The 21,790-nt window shown below is 42.1% G+C and overlaps 1 protein-coding gene across 2 annotated transcripts in view; it reads right to left on the bottom strand.

The window, feature by feature from the left end:
* LRBA (LPS responsive beige-like anchor protein) overlaps positions 1–21,790 on the bottom strand; it is a 713,883-nt gene that overhangs the window by 316,575 nt on the left and 375,518 nt on the right. For both annotated transcript variants that reach the window (XM_056562819.1, XM_056562820.1), the window contains exon 37: positions 13,892–14,016. In XM_056562819.1, coding sequence (XP_056418794.1) covers positions 13,892–14,016 — 125 coding nt within the window. The remainder of the gene's footprint in view (positions 1–13,891; positions 14,017–21,790) is intronic.

The raw sequence follows: 21,790 nt of genomic DNA, 5'->3' as shown, positions 1-21,790 counted from the left end.
AAGTGATTTAATGTCTCATGTCAGCATTACTAGTAATGCTGACATGAGACATTAAATCACTTATTTTGTTGGAGTGCTGCGCCTGTATCTGGTTTTTATCTTGGATGGACTCTGATCAAGTCCTTTGGGACGCTGGCACCAATTTTTTGGTTGGACTGGATAAGTAGTGCTGCTTTATTTTGGGATTATATATATATATATATATATATATATATAATTCTTTTTCACTATTTTTTATAATCTAACTCTGTATTTACCATTCACAGATATCTCTGTTTATTATTTGCACACATATTACATATACATATATGTGTGTATGTATGGATACACACTTATACATGTCTCTACTTACACTTTCATACACATTTTTATGTAACCACTTACTCACTCTACACTATTACTTACTGCATGTCTTGTATTGCACTTTTCTCAATTTCTATGTAGTTATCCTTGGCTATTGTTTCCACGTTGGCCCGTGTGTGCTACTATTCTACTGCGCATGCGCAGCCACCCCTAATAGCGTCCAAAATTGTCATAGTGCTATACATACTGATAATGCTGTTGTAATTTGGATACTTACCCCCGGGCTATTATCACTATTGTCATTTATATATTTGCTGTCAACAGGTTATGCTATTTTTTCTAAATGGAGTGTTGTAAGTACTACAAATGTTCTCATGTGATCACATGATCAACTCATGTGACTCTGGGTCAGGTGCGTTGATGCTGACAGGCTTATAGTAATTTGTACGAACCGGGAGCATATGGCCAGCGCATGCGCACATTATTGACACTGCTGGCGCATGCGCAGTACGCTTACATTCCGTCCTCTCGCGAGTATTTGCAGAACGCGGCATAGGACAATAGCGCAATCGCATTTGAGTTATGTGAGGGCACGGACTGGGGGCGGAAGTGTCCGCCAGTAGTATGGAGGGCGGAAGTACACGCCGTGTTCTGGCGTGTGCTGATGGCTGCCCTGGATATGAAAAAAGTACTGGAAGGATTAAGATTTTTTAATAGAAGCAATTAACAGCAGTTTAACTTGCTGGTACCAGTTGATCAAAAAAAATAAAAATAAAATAAAAGGTTTTCCACCGGAGTACCACTTTAAACACACAGTCAGGAGCAGGCATCAGCAGTACACCAGAGGTTTCATAACTCCTTACACTGAAAGATCAATGTTGAAATTTCTATCAAGCATGTATTTAGCTCGTGCTAAACATCCAAAAATTTAAGGCCCAAGCCCAGAAGCATAAATAAGCCAAATAGTGCCTGAAAGACACAGTCAGGAGCAGGCATCAGCAGTACACCAGAGGGTTTAATAACCCCTTACATTGAAAGATCAATGTTGAAATTTCAATTAAGTGTGTATTTAGCTAGTGCTAAACATCTAAAAATGTAAGTCCCAAGCCCAGAAGCATCAGTAAGCCAAGTAATTCCTGAAAGACACAGGAGCAGTCAGGAGCAGGCATCAGCAGTACCCTAGAGCAGTGTTTCCCAACCCAGTCCTCAAGGCACACCAACATTCCGGGTTTTTCAGTTACTCCATTGGAATAGAACAGGGAAACATTAAAATCCTGGACTGTTGGTGTGCCTTGAGGACTGGGTTGGGAAACACTGCCCTAGAGGATTTCATAACCCCTTACATTGAAAGATCAAGCTTGAAATCTCAATTAAGCATTTATGTTAGCTAGTGTTACCAGAACATATTTGGAACTAATATCCCAGTCCCAGTAGCATCAGAAAACGATATATTGGCTGAATGACACAGACTGGAGGTGAAGAAAGCATAAGGAGCCCATGTAGTGTTTGAATGGTACAGCCTGAAGGTGGCTGAAGCATGAGGAGACCATTGAAATACAAGAATTTTAAATAGAAATCTAAGATTTTGAAATTGAGGATTTTGAAATGGAACTTTTAACTCCCAAGTTTTAGTGTCCCGGCGTGTCGGTACAAAGGACCTAATCTAACAAGGAGTCCCATGTCACATGTCAGCACAATGACAGAGCCTGGAGGTGGCATCAGTAGGAGGAGACCAAATAGTGTCTGAATGGCACAACCTGGAGTTGGCTGAAGCATGAGACCCAAGGGCTTCACAAAACAGTCAGAATACCACCTGACATTCAAAATAATAAAATGATAGATATGTTATATGAAGAAAAGGATCCTTCATTAGATGACAATATGAGTATTGTGTGTTCCAGTGACATTAGCTCGTCGGAGGAACAGGAAAACATGATACAACTTAATTCTGCAACTGAAGAACCACAACAAAGAATGAACGACTTAAAGCCTACTGGGACTGAGGAACTTCAAAATGGTAAATATACCACCTGGGATAGTCAGTTAATTCCAACAGCCGGTGGTCAGTATCCACAGTTCCCTGTTTCTGCTAGTCCTTGGCAATATTCCTTTTATTACTGGTCTGGAATCAATATGGCAATAATGCTGGGAGAGTACATATTGAAAAACTGGGATATGATTTACAAGATATAAAATAACAATTTATTGGGTATATTTCATTAAAACACATATAACCCCATCAGACAAACTATACCAATAGTACCAATATTTACCTGTGACCGCAAAGGGAATAAATATCACAGAGAATAGAAACCAAACGTAAATAATTCACCACCACCAATATTGCACAATTTTGCGTCAGTTATGTAGAATGACTATTGCACCAAAGAAAGAGCCAACTACTGAGTCTATTCGGGTTACTCCTTTAAATATTGCATGATTCCCAGGGTCAAAATTGCACAGGATATGATGGATTAATTCCTGGAGGGAAGTCTGATATGTGCTATCCCTACACTCCCTATCAATCCCTCAACGTGTAGTGCAATCAAGTCCCTATTCACACTTTCCCCTCACTGTGTGGCATGTAGCTGGGGCACTCGTCCTAACGAATGTCCCCATAGTAACATAACCATACACTCCCCCTCACGTCAGGGAAGCCCCGGCAGTGAAGGGGAGGTACAGATCTCAGTCCGAAGCAGTTTACTGGCTAGATGCCGCTGAGGGGAGATGCAGTAAGCTGCGGCCGGTTATTTATGTTTGGTTTCTATTCTCTGTGATATTTATTCCCTTTGCGGTCAAGTGTGAATATTGGTACAGTTTGTCTGTAGGGGTTGTGTGTGTTTTAATGAAATATACCAAATAAATTGTGATTTTATATCTTGTAAATCCTACCCCAGTTTTTCAGTTTATTGATTATTTGTGGTGGGGAAAAGAGGCTAGCCCATCATTGAATGATTTGGAGCTGAATAAGTTCGAGAGTACATATTGCCTGAATGACACAGCCTGGAGTTGGCTGAAGCATGAGGAGACCACAGGGCTTCACAATCACAAAGAAAAAACAGAAGAAGTATTTTAGAAATTTAAAATGAAGATTTTGAATAGCTAGTGTTACCTACCATAAACAATATTTTTATTTCCAGACCCAAGCCCAGCAGCAGTATCAGTAAACCATATATATCCTGAATGACACAGCCTGGAGTTGGCATAAGCATGAGGAGACCATTGAAATGTATGATTTTGTTATTTAAATTTCAGATTTTGAAATTTAAATTAAGGATTTTAAAATTGAACTTTTAACTCCAAAGTTTTAATCTCCCGGGCCCGGCGTGTCGGTACAAAGGAACTAATCTAACAAGGAGTCACATGCTACATGGAAGCACAATGACAGAGCCTGGAAGCTCTGAATGTTGAAATCTGTATACAAGATGTATGTTAGCTAGTACTAACCTCAAACATTTTTAGGCACAGGCCCAGCAGCATCACTAAACCATATAGCTGCTGAAACACACAGCCTGGAGCAGGCAGCAGGATGCATTTATAAGAGGGCTTCACAGCCCCTAACATTAAAAGATCAATGTTGAAATCTCAACTGAGCATTAATGTTTGCTAGTGCTAACATAAAAAAATTGTAATATCCAAGACAGTCCCAGCAGCATCAGAAATCAATATATTGTCTGAATGACACAGCTTGGAGGTGGGGAAAGCATAAGGAGCCCATATAGTGTCTGAATGGTACAGCCTGGAGTTGGCCAAGGCATGAGGAGACCATATAGTGTCTGAATGAAACAGCTTGGAGGTGGCAGCAGCAGCATAAGGAGTCCTGAAAGTGACCCGGTGACAGAGTAGTGCAGTGGGTGGCAATACCAGTACCTGGTGACGAAGTTGGCTGGAATGTTTGTAACTGGGCAGCAGTGCCCTAAATCTGTTTGGCACTATCCATATTTGCGAAGTTTTGCTGTAGCACCATGGTCAATCTACTCTGATGCATCTGGCATTGGTGGGTGGAAATCCTGGCTGATCCATGCCTGATTCATCTTCACAAAGGTCAGTCTCTCCACATTTTTCGTGGACAGACGAGTTCTCCTTGGGGTGACTATGGCCCCCGCCGCACTTAACACCCGCTCTGATGCCACACTACTGGCCGGGCAGGACAGCTTTTCTAGGGCAAACTCTGCATGTTGCGGCCACTAATCAAGTTTGGCTGCCCAGAAGTCCAGCGGATCTTCAAGGTGTGTTGGCATGGGCATGTCAAGGTATGTCACCACCTGCTGGTTCAGGTCTGCTCCATGTCTACCTGCTGCTGATGAGTTGCTTCACTATGCGGGTGAAGAAAGGTACTCATCAGCGACTGTAGACTCAGGCTGCTGCTGATGGAGCTGGTACTGCTCCTGCCACCCCACCCCAGCAGCCATGGCAGTGGAAGGTGAGCGCAGAGGGGCCCCCCCCTCCAAGTCAGACCTGCTAGTGGATGGACGATGGCGGCGATAGACATCAGCCAACTAACTACGTAGGATCTCTTTGTAGTAGGTCAGTTTGTCCTCCCTCTCAGTGAGTGTAAAAAAGGCACCCATTTTGTGGCGGAAGCAAGGGTCCAATAAGGTGGAGACCCAGAAGTCATCCAATGTCTGTCACTAGGAAAGCAAGTGAACATGCATCGTGCCATTTGTGCAAGTGACTGAGGGACTCCCTGCCTCCATCTCCACTGCATACTACCACGGTGTGTCTGGGTCCTCTGTCTTGTTTTCCTCATAACCCTCTAGCTCCTCTAGTTCCTCATGCTCCTTCTCTCCTGTCAGATGACTAGAAACACTGTCTATCTCATCAAACCTAAACTGTGCTCCACTGTGCTCTTCATCCTCCTCCTCCTCCAGTTCAGCCCCACAGGGTTCATGTGGCCGTGAGATGTAGGCGCAACGTCTCCATTACCATGAGCAGCCATCGTTTCCAACACTTGTTGTAGGATATGAAGCAGTGGAATGACATCCTTCATCCCGTAATCCTGGCGATTTACGTATAATGTGGCTTCCTCAAAGGGCCTGAGCAAACGGCAGGTGTCACGTATGAGCTGCCACTCGTTCACACTGAAGTTACACACGAGATTACCCCTATCCGCTTGGATCATCAAGAAATCATTGATTGCTTTTCTCTGTTCGTACAGACGGTCTAACATATGCAGGGTGGAATTCCAACGTGTGGCAACATCACAAATCAGACTATGTTGGGGGATACCATTCTGACGCTGCAGCTCAAGGAGGGTGTGCTTTGCGGTGTATGAGTGGCTGAAGTGCCTGCAAAGTTTCCTTCCCATTCTTAGGATGTCTTGCAAATAGGGGGGAACACTTCAGGAACTGCTTGACAACCAGATTGAACACATGTGCCATGCAGGGCACATGTTCACCCTTCCTTTTCGCAGCCCGGCCAAGATGTTCTTCCCATTGTCGGTCACCATGGTTCCCATTTCCAGATTTCTTAGAGTAACCCATGCTCCGATTTCTTTACGAATTACTTTTAGCAGTTCCTCGCCTGTGTGACTCTTTTCGCCAAGGCAAACCATGTGAAGAACAGTGTGACACCGCCGTGCCCTTGGGGTTGTGGCAGTGCAGGAACCACATTCACCCAGTGAGCCGTAAAGGACATGTGTTGTCCCTGACCGTAGTTACAGCTCCAGATGTTGGCGCTGCCGTGCACTTTGGTAAACACCGACAGGGTCAAGGGCTGGACCACCTTCTCTTCCACAAAATTGTGCAGGGCTGGTAATGCCTTCTTCGCAAAGAAATGATGGCTTGGTACTCTCCACCTCGGCTCGGCACAAGCCATCAGTTCTCTGAAAGGTGCAGAGTCCACCACTTGAAAATGGAGGGACTGCAGCACCAGCAACTTAGACAGGAGCAAATTCAGCTTCTGCGCCAGTGGATGAGTGGGCGCATACTGTTGTCTCTTTGACATGGCTTCGCGGATGGATTGTTGGCGGAATGGCTGACTAAAAGTGGGAGAAGAAGGAGCATCTGGAGCAACAGAAGGAGGGTATGACACACAGCTCCATTCGGCTGAGGTGGTGGAGCCTTGGCTGGCTGAAGGAGGGAGCGGCTCGCCACTGGGTGATGCAGCAGGCTGGCCCACTACATTGGAGCCACGGTTCTCCCAGGCCGCTTTATGGTGGCAAAGCATGTGTTAACACAGGGCCGTGGTGCCAACATTGGGACCCTGGCCACGCTTCACCTTCTGCCAACATATCTTGCATGTGGCTACGTGAACCTCCTCCGGATGCTTGATGAAAAACTGCCACACCACCGAGTAGCTGATTTTCCCATCAACATTCCGCACTAATTGAGTGCTACTGCCGTCGACTCCAGGAACCCCTGTTCCACTACCTCCCGGAAAGGTAGGCTGCCACGAAGCAGGTGGTCTCCCCCGGGCACGTTTTGCTCCAGAATTTCCACTTCTGCCACCAAGCTGACTATCAATCATGCTACCACCTTGCTGGCTCAGCTGCTGCCTCAAGGGCAACCTGCAACTCTCTTCTCCTGATGATGATGAAGCCCCTTCTGCACCAGGCTCCCAATTGTGATCGGCTTCATCCATCATCAAGTGTCTGCATGCCACTGATGTCCTCCTCAGGTTCCTCAACAGTGCCTGCTTCGGGACCCTGAACCCTGGCAACACTGCCTCCCACTTCCCTCTCCTCATTACTACTTGGCCACCTAGCGGAGGAAGCGGCACATGTCTCCTCCCCTTCTTGGCTGGGCAGTAGCTGCTGACTGTCCTCTATTAGATCGTCCTCAGTGAATAGTGGAGCTGAACCCACAGCATAAGATACTTCTGTTGGAGAGAGAATAGCATAGGACAAAGGCAATGGGAGGACAGGGACTGCTCCCGGGCCATGCCAACTGAGAGTGGTGTCTGAAGAACCCACCGACTGTTCACTGGGGGTGTCAGATGTCACTTGTGATGAAATGGATAACCGTGTTAACCAATCGATGACGGCAGATGGGTTGCTGGTCGAGACACGACCGCTAGCTGATAACGGGAGCTCAAGACTCTCGCTGCGACTCCTGCTGCTACTCGCCCCTAGTCTGCTGTGACCTCTGCCTGAACGATTTAGGCCTCTGCCAATCCTCTGTGCACGTCCTGGCACTTCTCTGCCTGACATACTTAGTGCGTATATGAGGGGAGTACAATATGCTTCAATACTCTTAAAACAGTATTTTTCTAGAACAGCAGCAGGTGATTACTTTTGGCTGTCCTTTCACCGTATGTAGGCTCTTGACAGATTAACAAGTACAAAACGGTACACTACGTAGATGTACGTATGCGGTATGCACTGATGAGGGCAGAAAAATGCGCTACAGTACACATGGAAAACGTATTTTCATGAAACAACAGCCAGTGGTTATTTTTCCCTGGCCATTCACTATATGTAGGCTTGTTACAGATTAACAGGTACAAAAAAAGTGCACTACTTAGATGTAGTCAAGTGGTATGCACTTGGGAGGGCAAAAAAATGCGTTACAGTACACTTGGAAAACGTATTTTCATAAAACACCAGTCAGTGATTACTTTTGCCTGGACATTCCCAGTATCTAGACTTGTTACAGATTTACAGATACAAAATAGTAGACTGCTTTGATGTAGGTATGTGGTATGCATGTTTGAGGGCAGAAAAATGCACGACAGTCTGCTGATGTAGGACACAACAGTGCAGAACCACAAAAGAAAAAAAGAACTAAATTGCACTCTGTTTCAGAGTATTAAGAATGGTGTGAACTGCTGGTTATTATACTGTCTACAGACTAGTATAAGCAGCAGATGATTTATTGTGGAAAAAATACACAGAATTGCACTGAAAAATCATTCCTGCCGCCTGTGATATGGTTCATGAAGTTAAGGCAGCTTGTTGATATGTTTGAGGCAACGAAAAGCTATCTGCTCCTCTCTGATAAAATGCTAAGTACAGTGACTGGGAGGTTAATGGTTGGGGTAAAAATCCTTCTCATTGAGAACAAGCAAAGCACTGCACTGCTCTCTGTCCACAATGCTGATGTGACTAGCAGTTAGGACAGTGGAACGCTGCGGTATGATCAATTCAGCGTTTCTGTAACACACAGAGACACGCAGTTGTCCTCTCTCTCTGCAGTGTATGGCATGAAATGAGCCGCCGCAAAATGGGGTCAATGAATGCCGATAGGCTGCATCCTGCATGTTATTCAGGGTCATCCCGCCTACCTCCCTTCCCGCCTTGCCTTCCCCGCATCCCTTGCCCCATGTATTGACATGTGGATATGCCATTTTAGGTGTCCTGGAGCCTGAAACACTGTAAAATGGGAGTTTAATGAAGCGATTCGCGCAGCGATATTCGCATTCGTTGTGAATCAAATAAATCCTGAAATTCGTAACAAATTCAGGTTCGTCTGCTTCAATTCGCTTAGCTGTAATAATAATCATAATAACCATAATAATAATCTTAAGTGGTTTGTAATATCTGAACAGAAGAGCTCTCAATAATAGCTCAGAAGTTTTTTTACTGTCTTTTGTAATACATTTTATTTTCACAAGCAATAATCTATAACATCTTTAATTATTATCTGTAAAATAATAAAAGTTATATCCTCTATTTTTAACTCAAGTTTTTCCCTGCTATTTATGACATATCAGTCTTCACCACAGCAATTGAAACCACTTTTTTTATGTTTATTTTTCAAGATGTTCTGATGCATGGAAATCCCTCTCTTACAAATAATGAAAAACAACTTTAGGCCTGTACAGTAATATTTTACCTTCCAAACAGAGTGTACATCACACAGCTTGATATAGATTTTTAGCAGGAAGATTTAATATCAATGGAGAAGCATTCACAGGTATATAACTTTCTACAGAATGCCTATATATCATAGAATATGTGATGACAATAAGGAAGATATAGAACTCATCCTCCTTGAGAGTGAGAATCTTGTCAGATCTGAGTGACTTAGTGTGGATCAGGTAAGTAAATTTTACACCTGTGACACACAATATGCCTGGTGCAACTCCACAAAAAATAATGAAAAAAGATATCATATAAAGTGTTTAAGAGTTTATATTTTTATTTAAGAAATACTTAACTAGCTCTCATCATCATCATGTACAGTTCTAAGCTATCATTTTTCCTTTTAAACATAACATCTGCACCACACGATATAAGTGTTGCTCAATAACTATCGTCATTTGACCATTTTAGGTTATTTACACAACTCTTTGGGAGGCGAAATAATAAAAGAAAAAATATGCGTCTTTATGCGTCTATCACATAGAATAAAAAAAATAAAAAGAATCTATATATATATATATATATATATATATATATATATATATTTATATTATTATGATGAACGGGTAAAGTTGGTTTATTAGAACTTTTAAAGTGTACTTGGGTTCTTGTCATTATGCAAAATTTTGACATGGGGTCTGAATGTTCAGAAAGCCGCCAATCAGGAGAACAAGCCGGGAGAAGTATGTGCTGCTGCGTGCTTCTCTCTTCCCTATTGAAGTCAATAAGGAAGTCAAAATCCGCAGCTACTCTTCAACAAATCTGTAGGAAATCCACACATGTGCATAACATGACAGCGTAGGCTAGTGAGCCTTCCTTAGTCTCCTGGTTGCCAGTAACATTCCCACATTAAGATGGGGGATAATGGCAAAATGGGATCTGAGGGAGGGGGGGGGGGATAATGGCACAAGGGGATTAAGTATTGCATTAGTATCGCATTAGAAAGGTAAGCACAAGCCATTATGAATTTAATTAATTTTATGACTTATTTTGTCCACAGGTACCCCTCTCTAGCGTAACTTCCACGCAAATTTATATGCGAGGGGTACCTGTGGACATACTTTCACCCTTTTGGGGTACAGTAGCAAAAGAAGGTTGAGAACCACTGGTCTAGTCATCACAGTTTTGGTCACTTGGCTCTTAGATTCTTCCTTCTTTCAAGATATAAGTTTCAAGAAATGACTGTTAATGGAATGAGATAATCAATGCTATATACTTCACTGGCCAGTGGTTTTCACATTATGGCTGATTGGATTAGAATGTTTAAATATAAAAAGTCTTTCTGATCAAGAAAAGTCTTTTAAAGGTTAGACCCACATTTACAAATCTGAACAAGGCAAAGAAATGGATCATTCGCTCACATTTGTTATAGACAAATCACTTAAAAGGGAACCAATCATCAGATTTTACCTTATATAACGCTTGGCAAACCGTTATATAGGGTAAAATCTTTATCCTCACCATCCCCGGCTCCGCTCCTGCACCCAGGGATGGTGAAGATATGGACTTATAAACTAGTCAGCGCCGTGGCCATAAGTAGTCCCCTGGGGCGGGGAGCTCCACTCACCTACTCCCGTTCTTTGGCCGGCAGCGACGCCATCACTCTGCTCACTGAACAGAGGGAACAGAGTGATGACGCGGTCCATCAATCAAGCAGAGGGGGCGTTTCTGCCAGCCGAAGAACAGTGGAAAGTGAGTAGAGCTCCCCGCCCCCAGGGGACTACTTACCGCTGTGGCGGTTACCAGTTCATATCTTCACCATCCCTGGGGGCAGAAGCGTCCCCGTGGGATGGTGAGGATAAAGATTTTACCCTATATAACGCTTTGCCAAGTGTTCTATATGGTAAAATCTGATGATTAGTTCACTTTAAGATAAATCTAGGCCCAGTGTTCAAACGACAAATACATAAAAAATCAGTTTCAAATATACCAAATGTGTAGATCTAAAGTCTTAGGATCCTTTCACACTATAAAATTCATCCGTTTTAAAGATCCATATAATGTTTTGTTATGGAAACCCTTAAAATCGGCCGTTAAAGGTATAGTCTATTGGATTTTTAGATTATCCATTTTAACCAGTCATAGCCCGTTATTAATAACAGACAATATTTTGTGATGGGAAAAAGAACTGAAGAAATAGTGCATGCACGGTTAAAACGGATAATGTAAAAATCCCATAGACTATACGTTTAACTCCTTAACAATGAAGGACATATATTTACGGTGACCCCGCGTCATGTCGGGTCGGTCCCGGCAGCCATCAATGGCCGGGACCCGGGGCTAATACAGGACATTCCCGATCGCAGTGATGCCCTGTATTAACCCTTCAGACGCGGAGATCAAAGCTGACCGCCGCGTCTGAAGCGAAAGTGAAAGTATCCCGGCTACTCAGTCAGGCTGTTCGGGACCGCCGTGGCGAAATCGCGGCGTCCCGAACAGCTTACAGGACATTGGGACGGACCTTACCTGCCTCCTCGGTGTCCGATCGGTGAATGACTGCTCCATGCCTGAGATCCAGGCAGGAGCAGTCAAGTGCCGATAACACTGATCACAGGCGTGTTAATACACGCCAGTGATCGGTGTAAAAAATCAGTGTGTGCAGTGTTATAGGTCCCTATTGGAGCTATAACACTGCAAAAAAAAAAAAAAAAGTAAAAAAAAGTGTTAATAAAGATCATTTAACCCTTTCCCTAATAAAAGTTTGAATCACCCCCCTTTTCCCATTAAAAAAATAAAACAGTGTAAATAAAAATAAACATATGTGTTATCGCCACGTGCGTAAATGTTCGAACTATAAAAATTTATCGATAATTAAACCACATGGTGAATAACGTACACGTAAAAAAAATTCAAAAGTCCAAAAAAGCATATTTTTGGTCACTTTTTATACCATTAAAAAATGAATAAAAAGTGATCAAAAAGTCCGATCAAAACAAAAATGGTACCGAGAAAAACTTTTTGATCACTTTTTATTCATTTTTTTTACATGTACGCCATTGACCAAGTGGTTTAATTAATGATATATTTTTATAGTTCGGACATTTATGCACACAGCGATACCACATATGTTTATATTTATTTTTATTTATTTATTTTTATGGGAAAAGGGGGGTGATTCAAACTTTTATTAGGGAAGGGGGTTAAAGAGGTATTCCGGGCAAAAACATTTTATCCCCTATCCAAAGGTCTGCAGAACCCACATTTTATGTGGGAGCTGCGTCTCCAGTTTCCGAAACCTCCGGGTTTCCGGGACTGGTGACGTGACATCACGTTATGCCCCCTCCATTCATGTCTATGGGAGGGGGCGTGACGGCCATCACGCCCACTCCCATAGACATGAATGGAGGGGGCGTGGCGTGATGTCATGTCCCTAGTCCCGGAGGTTTCCGAAACTGGAGACGCAGCTCCTACATAGAATGCGGGTGCTGAAGGGAGATAACGGGGGCCCCAGCGGTGGGCCCCCTGTGATCAGACATCTTATCCCCTATCCTTTGGATAGGGGATAAAATGTTTTTGCCCGGAATACCCCTTTAAATCACATTTATTAACTTTTTTTTTACACATTGATTGCATTACATTGATTGTAGGCACAGATCAATGCTATGCCATAGCATTGCATTGATCAGGGTTATCGGCGGTTGATTGCTCAAGCCTGGATCACAGGCTTGGAGCAATCAATTGCCGATCGGACGCGCAGGAGGCAGGTAAGGGACCCTCCTAGCTGATCGGGACACCGCAATGGTCCCGATAAGCCCAACTGAGCAGCCGGGAATGCTTTTTCTTTTACTTTAGACACGGCGATCAACTTTGATCGCTGCGTCTAAAGGGTTAATACTGGACATCACCGCGATCGGTGATTTCCGGTATCAGCCCCGGGTCCCGACTACTGTTAGCCGCTGGGACCGACCCAATATGACGTGGGGTCACCGTGTGATCCCGCATTATATCTCGGGAGCAGGATGTACAGGTACACCTTGCATAATTGAGGAGTTAAAGGAAAACTAAACTTTTATAATAAATAAAAAAATCTAAATTTAGTTGCAATCTCTAGCCACTGATGAAGACCACACGGAGATAGACCATTTACCTTTTCTTTTCCTTTTTAAAGTGTACCTTTAACAAAAACGTTTTTCATTGGTTAAAAAGGTTTTATATTTTTTGGTGAAAAAATGCGGTCGATGCAGCTATTGCCTGTATGTCTCTGTGCTGAGACCTGATACAGAAAGGGAGGGCCAGAAAAGCAGGGCTCTGTGCAGGCTCCTGGCTTGTCAATTAGCCTGCTGTGTGAGTCAGGGGGCATGTCACAGAGCCTCACTGCACAGAGCCCTGCTCGTCCTCAGTGCATAAAGTTATGCTTGTCCTCTGTACAGAGACAAAATACAGGAAGTGTGGTTGGACACGCAGGGCTCTGTGCAATGAGACACACAGGCAATAGCTGCAAAAATATAAAAATTATAACTAATAAATATTACAAATGTACATGTAATGTTATTTTCTATATTATATAAAAAGTTTGAAAGGTACAATTTAAAATTTCTTCAAACTTTAGTGTCCCTGTAAGAACTCATAAATACTTACTGCTACCTGTATCAGTTATCATCACATCACCAATTTAATAACACCAACATGTCCTCTATGTATGGATTTTTATAAAACATGTCAAAAGCCAGAAATAGGAACCTTTCTACCCTTATGAAGGATTGGCTTCATATAGCTTAATATGCACTGTAGAGTCTGAAATATGACAATTTTGGCTTAAAAAAGATATAACTCTATGGTACTAACCATGCTCTATGGCTGCTTTGAGTGTCGCTTCAGGATGTGTCGAACCAAGGGGGTTCCGCACAAATCGTCGTCGGCGCCTCAAGTCATCTTCCCAGTAGTCAAGGCGCCAGAACTCCCGGGGCCGGCTACAACAAAACACAGATATCACACATGTTAGCCATTACTAAACAGCATGGTAGCTGTGAATTTTCACAGACAGCTTTCCTTGTTTGCTTAGCTCTTTCTTTGACTTTCGATGTTATAACTGTCACTATTGAAACATTGAACTTCTTAAGTGTTTCTTCACTGAAGAGCTAAAGTGATATCACTGTACGCCAGAGACTACAATACAGATTCATTTAATAACTGTATTTATGTGTATGGCAATACACTTTATGTATGGCAAAAATTGTTAAAAAAAAATAACACATACAGTAACAGTATAGAATAATCACAACCTGTTTCTCAATTTTGTGCAATCTGGATACATTCATTAACAAGCCTTATATCAAGGGTTTTAGAAGCCCAATAAAACTTACACTCTATTGAATTTTACCCCAACTTGAACAGGCAAACAAAGGGAATGGGCGAGGACATATCTTACGCACATTTTTGCCTATTATTTACAAATATTCTGAAGACACTCTTCACTAATACAGAGTATAAACTGTAACTGGACCCATAACCTCAGTTCACAGTTTTCGTACGGCACATTCTGTCCATTACTGTAAGCCTTTCTATCTTGTATTTTCTCTTTAGGTATGTCCTTGAAAAGAACAATATCACTTTTCCATCTGAGGAATTCCTCTTCATGGTAGGAAGGTGAAATGAACACTAAATACATCATTGTAAAATGAATTGCTGACAGTGTGATCAACTTCCCTGCACACTAGTGGCATGCGCTCCGATTTCAGGCTCATTTCAGCCCCAGCAGGGCATCTCTCCCAGAGACTGCATTTATAAAACAGAATAGGGAAAAGGCTATTATAAATATGGGATAGCATTACCTATATTAATCAAAGTCTGTCCCCTTTCATCATTTTTCTTTCTAATTTGTGCCTTTCCCTCTCAAGGTCAGTAAATCAAACCAAACACCATTTGCCTCGAAAGTGTTAACTTTAATGAAAATCTTGCTTGTGCCCGTTCGGTGCGTGATAATAAAATATTACTCAGGTTAGATGTGCAGGAATTTAATTAAAATCATCTTCTAAAATATTCATAACCTTTAGCCCTTGGGTACCAAAATAACAGTCCTTTCCATTTAGTCTTTAAACGTGTTACAAACTACACTTTCTATTGTCTGTGCAGTTTTCTTTTCTTTGTTACCTAACTTTCTTACATAAACAATAAAAAATACTCAACTGTAATCCCCCAAATTTGAAAGAACCTATATGAGCAATCCTTGGATAAGATATTTCCCTTGATCTATATAGTGCCAAATATGCTTCAGAGATATACACAGATAATAAACACACATGATCCATGCAAGTTTAGGAGTAGAGGGGTACTATTCCTCTAACTAAAAAAGATTATAACACCAGGCCCAAAAAGAATTTCACAGAACTAATTTGCATCTGTCGTAATAGATCGATTCATCATCACAAGACTAAGGCCAGTACGACTAAGAAAGGCAAGACTATGTACCATGTTCCTGTATCATGTCCTAAAGCATACCTGTCAGATTCCCCCATAACCCCTCCCACCCCAAAAAAATAATGTCATGTTATATGTTGCTCAGTACCTCATTCTGATCATGCACATCTAATTTGTAAGTGTCTACGACCTATGTTTCTCTCAGAATTACCTTTAATTGCCATCATTGCTCAGTGAGGTTTCTGTTCATGCAGAGGCATGGGGTGTATCCATCTCTTCTCACTGTAATGACCCCTCCTCCTCCCTCACTCTGCTCTGACTCACAGAGGGCCAGGAGCAAGCACAGCAGCTCTGGACCTGCCTGCAGCCTGTCAATCACTCATGGTGTCCATGACATGCCAATGACCACTGGACACTGCAGGACTGGTATGTGTCCCAGGAAGCAGTTTTTTTACTGACTTTCAGTATGAAAGACTGAAAAATTTCTGATGAAAGAAATTGCAAAACATATTGTTTTTGAATGCTTTATAACATATTAAAAGTTATTGTATCTGACAGTTCCCATTTAATGGAACCCACAGCAGTCTTCATCCTAAAACTCAGTGGTCTCACACACAATGGGGGAATTTTAAAAGGCTGTATGCCAGTTGTATGCCATACAAAAGTCACAATTTTTTGTGCAAGCTCTGAGTATTTTGGATAATATTTGCATTTTTACTGACCAAATACTGATCAATATGAGGACTAAAATGCTGACCAAATACTGATCAAAGTACTATATGTAAACCCAGCATAGACTGACATAGCATAGTAGGAAAGAGGCAGGAATGCCCCTCTGGGTTTTATGTTATTGGAAAGATGGAAGAGACATCAAATGGGCACTGTGATAGCTGCCATTAGGAGCTGTCTTCAAGCATCTGTGTTCAAATGAGACCATAATGGTGGCTGCAGATTGAAAGTTTTCACATTAGAAGAAAATTCATGGAACAAGCCTGTTTTTACATAGTCAGGAGATTTTCAGGTCTGTATTACAATACTTTGGTGATCAACGTCCAGTTCAATAGAACCACAGGAGGCTTGGACACTGTTACTGTTAATACAGATGCTGCAATGGACTGTACTAAGCCCATATGAATAAAACCGATTTCCCTAACTGGAACACCTAATCAAAATGAAGAGAATTCAGCAGTTTTAATGCACAGATTTTCATTTCTCATATTAGACTTAACTTAATTTTAGCTATGTGATATCACTACAGAAGAATATCTGAAGGATGCTTAAAGGAATATAACAAGCAGCGCGGTGAAAGCGTTAAAAATGAGATCTCCAAAAAAAAAAAGTAAGGCCCTTTTGTGAGGCTCGATTAATAATGGATATTTTCTCATTTGTGATTTTGGGGGAAAAAAGTGGAGCACAGCTGGCTATGTGCAGTTCTATGATAGTCTGAATAGACTGCATGGGCACTTCATCATTCTGCCTGCTTACGTTTATCTGTAAAAATTACTATCAAATATCAGGCAGGCTGCAGTTGGGAATCACACACTGCTCTAGGTCTATGGGGAATGATACAATGAGGGTCTATTCATCAGAATGGCAATCGGTACAAGTAATTAGTTCCCCAGACTAGAGATCTCCTGCAAGGCTTATTTCAGCTGGAGACACAAACATATGACAATGAAAAGCTAATGAAACCTGCTAAAATGTGTTAACCTTCACCGCCATCAATCCTTTCAATTCTCGTGCTTCCAGTGTTAGGTAAAGATGGTAAATTATTCATATATTTGGCTACCATCCTGGGACAAACTGAAAATAGGGTTAATGAATAAATTATTGTACATTATTCAAATGTTCCTAATCCTGTAAGTGAATAGACAAAATGCATATGCCTATATATATCTTCATGCATATACATATACTTGTGGAAATTAACATGTATAGTTGTGGTCTTTAACTGGCCATTCAGAAATAATTAATAGGTCTATTCACACAACTAAGGCCCCCTTTACATATATGTGGATTCCGTTGTCAGTTCCCTCCAAACTGCAAAAGCTGCGCCGGAGGAAAAATTAAACCAGAACCGATCCCATTCATTTGAATGGGACCATTCACAATCATCTGGCGTCTCAGTTTAGACACCAGATGATTTGACTCGCCGGACCGGCACAGACAGGGGAACACATCTTGCTGCATTCCCCCGTCCATGCTGCATACCTGTCAGGCGGCTTCAGATGCTGGACCCTGGGTTTGTCTATGGAGCGCCGGACAGAACTGAAAGCATATTGCAAGCATCGGATTTTGACTCCGGCACTCCAACTCAAGGACTGGTACAATGAATTCTACACAACCAGGGTGCCTCCTGCTGTTGCAAAACTACAAATCCTTGCAGCTCCCAATCCTTGCAGGCATGCTGGGAGTTCTAGTGCTGGAGGCACCCTAATACTAGAGACACCTTGGTTTGAGCAATTACAGTTTTTTTTTTTCATTTTCAGGTTTTGTACCACTAGCCCACCAGGATTGACTATGCCTATTGCCTACCTTTCCCCACGGCTTTATTTCCAAGGTAGGCATCGTCAATCCTGGTGGGCCAGTGGTTTAAAACTTGAAGAAAAAAAAAAGAAACTAATTGCTCAAACTGATGGCAACTGATGGTTTTGACTGATGACAATTTATGCACTTTTTGAGCATCAGTTATCCCATCAGTTGGAAACAGTTAAGTAAAAAAACTGAGCCTGACACAACTGCCATATGTAAACCTAGCCTAAATTAACCTCCTCAATTTTCTAATTAAATCAGGAAAAGTAGACATTGGCAAAGATTAGTCAGAATTACCTACAGTTCTACTAATCTGCAAAAATGCTGATGAAGAGATGAACCAAAACCATTATTTAACATATAGGCTAGTGAATGGCACATTGGCCCAACCAACTTTTTTTCTCGGTTTATGCGCCTAAATTTTTGTCGCACCATCCGTGCGACTAATTCCGCGCCCACATTTTACACCGTACAACCTACACTTTTGTTTTTTTTATTACAAGAAAATGGGTCGGGTTGACCAAAAAATGGGCGTTTACCCAACAAAAAGCAGAAATTATTTGGAGTACTTCCAAAATCACTCCTGAAAAAGTGTGAATTTGGCTCAAAGAATAACCGACAGCCAAGAGAATGTGTAAAAACTACCAAAAACGAGTAAGGCACAGCTTAACGTGGTGAAGAGTGCTTAAAACAATTGTCTCTCTTTTTTTTCATTGTTTTACAGTTCTACACAAGGATTTTTAGATTTAATTGTATATATCTAGGGGGCTTAGACCATCTAATATAGGAGTTTAAGTCCACTTAATTTTTTAAATTCTATTTTGTTGCTTAATTTTCATTAAATCTTGTGTTTTGCTTGTTTGGTTTGGCACATGCTATTGATGATTTGTATTCTATACCAATGTTTTTTAGTTTTTTTCTTTTAACTCCGAGTATGTGCGACACATTTTCCGTGCAAAAAAAAAACATGCGACAGAAAATAAACCAACATGTGCGACACATTAGTAAATGAGCTCCCAGGAAAAAAAAGGAGTGAAATCTAAAACACTACAGAAAGAACACTCTGATTTTAATAAATCAGGGCCATTGTCTACTTCAAAAAGGTGGATTTATCCTCAAATGAAAGCCCAATACACTTCTATAGGAGTCCATACTCCCATTCACACTTCTGCAGAACTTCAGCTTAGATTCCACACAAATTCAGCAGAAAATCAACAAAAGCGGAAGCGGAATTGGGGCAGATTAGCGGAAATTCTGCCATGTGAATAGACCCTAAGAAGTTGGAAAATGCAATTCTAGTGGCAATATGGTTAATGAACTAAGCGGGCAGTCTCACTTAATAAAAAAAATCTAGTCTTAACCTCTTAAGGACCAAGGGCGTTCTGGAACGTCCCCGCACCCTGGGCTTTAAGGACCAAGGATGTTCTGGAACGTCCTGGTGTTTCTCCGGTCTCTGCCGCGCACCGGGCAGAGATCGGAACGGCATTCCTGCTGAAATCCTTCAGCGGGCATGCCGTGCAAATGCCGTGGGGGGGCCCGGGACCCCCTCATGTTGGCGATCGCAGAAAATCGCATGTCAATTCAGACATGCGATTTTCTCCTATTCCGGGCTGATCGGGTCTCTGGTGACCCGATCACCTGGAAAATTTGGATTATCTGACCTGTCAGGGACAGCCCAGATCATCCTGAAGGGTAGGAGTGAAGTCGCAATGCTGCTTTTTCCTCCTATCCTCTGCCATTGGTCAGAATTGATTCTGACCAATGGCAGAGCAGGACAGTGGGCTGCCATGGCAACCCCCCGTTCTGCCCACCCCTGGATGTCGAGGGGATCGTGGGAAGAAGATGGAGGTCGGTACCTGAAGGAGAAGATGCCTGGAGACCCCAATCGTTGCTGGAGACTGCTGGATCCTGGGTCAGGTAGGGAAACTACTGTGGGGGAGGGGGGAATTTAAAGTGAAAGTAAAGTGATCTTTACTGGGGCAACCACTAGGAAGGCCAAACTGCAACTTCCAGCATGCCCAGACAGCCAAAGACTGTCTGGGCATGCTGGGAGTTGTAGTTTTGCAACATCTGGAGGGTCACAGTTTAGAGACCACTGTTACAGTGGTGCCCAAACGGTAGCCCTCCAGATGTTGCCAAACTAAAACTCTCAGCATGCCTAGACTGCCCAGGCATGCTGGGAGTTGTAGTTCTGTGACATCTGTCCCTTCAGATTTAGCAATTTTCATGACATTTTAGAAAATTGCTGCTTTAATTTGAAGCCCTCAAATTTTTTCAAAAAGCAATAATATGTCCATTTTATGATGCCAACATAAAGTGGACATATTGTATTTGTGAATAAAAATAAAATTTATTGTGAATATCCATTTTCATTACAAGTAGAGAGCTTTAAAGTTAGAAAAATGTAAAATTTTCTAAATTTTCATGAAATTTTTCACAAAAAAAGGAACTAAAAAGCAAGTAACGCCGGAAATTTACCACCAAAATAAAGTAGAATATGTCACGAAAAAACAATCTCAGAATCAGAATGATAACTAAAAGCATCCCAGAGTTATTAATGTTTAAAGTGACAATGGTCAGATGTTCATAAAACGCTCTGGTCCTAAGGTGTAAAATGGCCTGGTCCTTAAGGGGTTAAAAAGGAAATTTCCAAACAGATGAAAAATCTTTACATGTTGTATTAAAGGGGTTATCCAGGAAAAAAATTTTTTTTTATATATCAACTGGCTCCAGAAAGTTAAACAGATTTGTAAATTATTACTATTAAAAAATCTTAATCCTTTCAGTACTTATGAGCTTCTGAAGTTAAGGTTGTTCTTTTCTGTCTAAGTGCTCTCTGATGACACGTGTCTCGGGAACCAGACACGTGGTGATTTGCTTCTAAACTGGGTCGGTTCCCGAGACACGTGTCATCAAAGAGCACTTAGACAGAAAAGAACAACTCAACTTCAGAAGCTCATAAGTACTGAAAGGATTAAGATTTTTTAATAGAAGTAATTTACAAATCAGGGGTAATTATAAGTAAGCCCCTTTGTAGTCTTAAATTGGTACTCCACCCCTAGACATCTTATTCCCTATCCAAAGGATAGGGAATAAGATGTCTGATCATGGGGTCCCACCACTGGGCTGTGGCACTCCAGATATCCATTGCACAGAGCAAACTTCGCTCTGTGCCGGATGACTGGCGATGCCGGGTGAAGGCTCGGAACCTCACAGCCACGCCCCCTCAATGCATGTCTATGGAAGTGGGCATAATGGCCAGCACGCCCCCTCCATAGACTTGCATTGACATCACGAGGGGGGGCGCGGTTGTGCTGTCTCAAGCCTCCAGAGCGGCACCCGATGCTCTAAACGAAGCCGAGTAAAGTAGGGAGATTGCGGAGGTCCCTAGCGGAAGGACCCCCACGATCGAACATCTTATCCTCTATCCTTTGCATAGGGGATAAGATGTCTAGGGGCAGAGTAACCCTTTAAAGCATCTGTGGTTGTCCATCGAAAACAAGCTAAAAGCTACAGCCAGTTCTAGGTTAAGATTTTCTTTTCAAGTTACATAAATTTCTAGTAAAAATTGCAAAATAATTTTTTGCACTGCATAAGTCCAGACCAAAGTCTAGCAGAACAGGCTAGCCTACTATGATGGGGTCCTCTGTAGTATTTTGTGGCACAATTTCAATTTTAATTATTTTAATTATTTTTTTAAGATGCCATAGCAAATTTCCTAACATGTGGTAAATTATTTACAAAAAGAATCCTGCAGAACTGTTCAATATATTTAAAAGAGATTGTTCTTTTATT

The sequence above is a fragment of the Hyla sarda genome, chromosome 1 (genome assembly GCF_029499605.1).
Source record: "Hyla sarda isolate aHylSar1 chromosome 1, aHylSar1.hap1, whole genome shotgun sequence".
NCBI lineage: Eukaryota > Metazoa > Chordata > Amphibia > Anura > Hylidae > Hyla > Hyla sarda.
The sequence above is the reverse complement of the archived record's forward strand: the minus strand, read 5'-3'. Positions and strand labels throughout refer to the sequence as shown.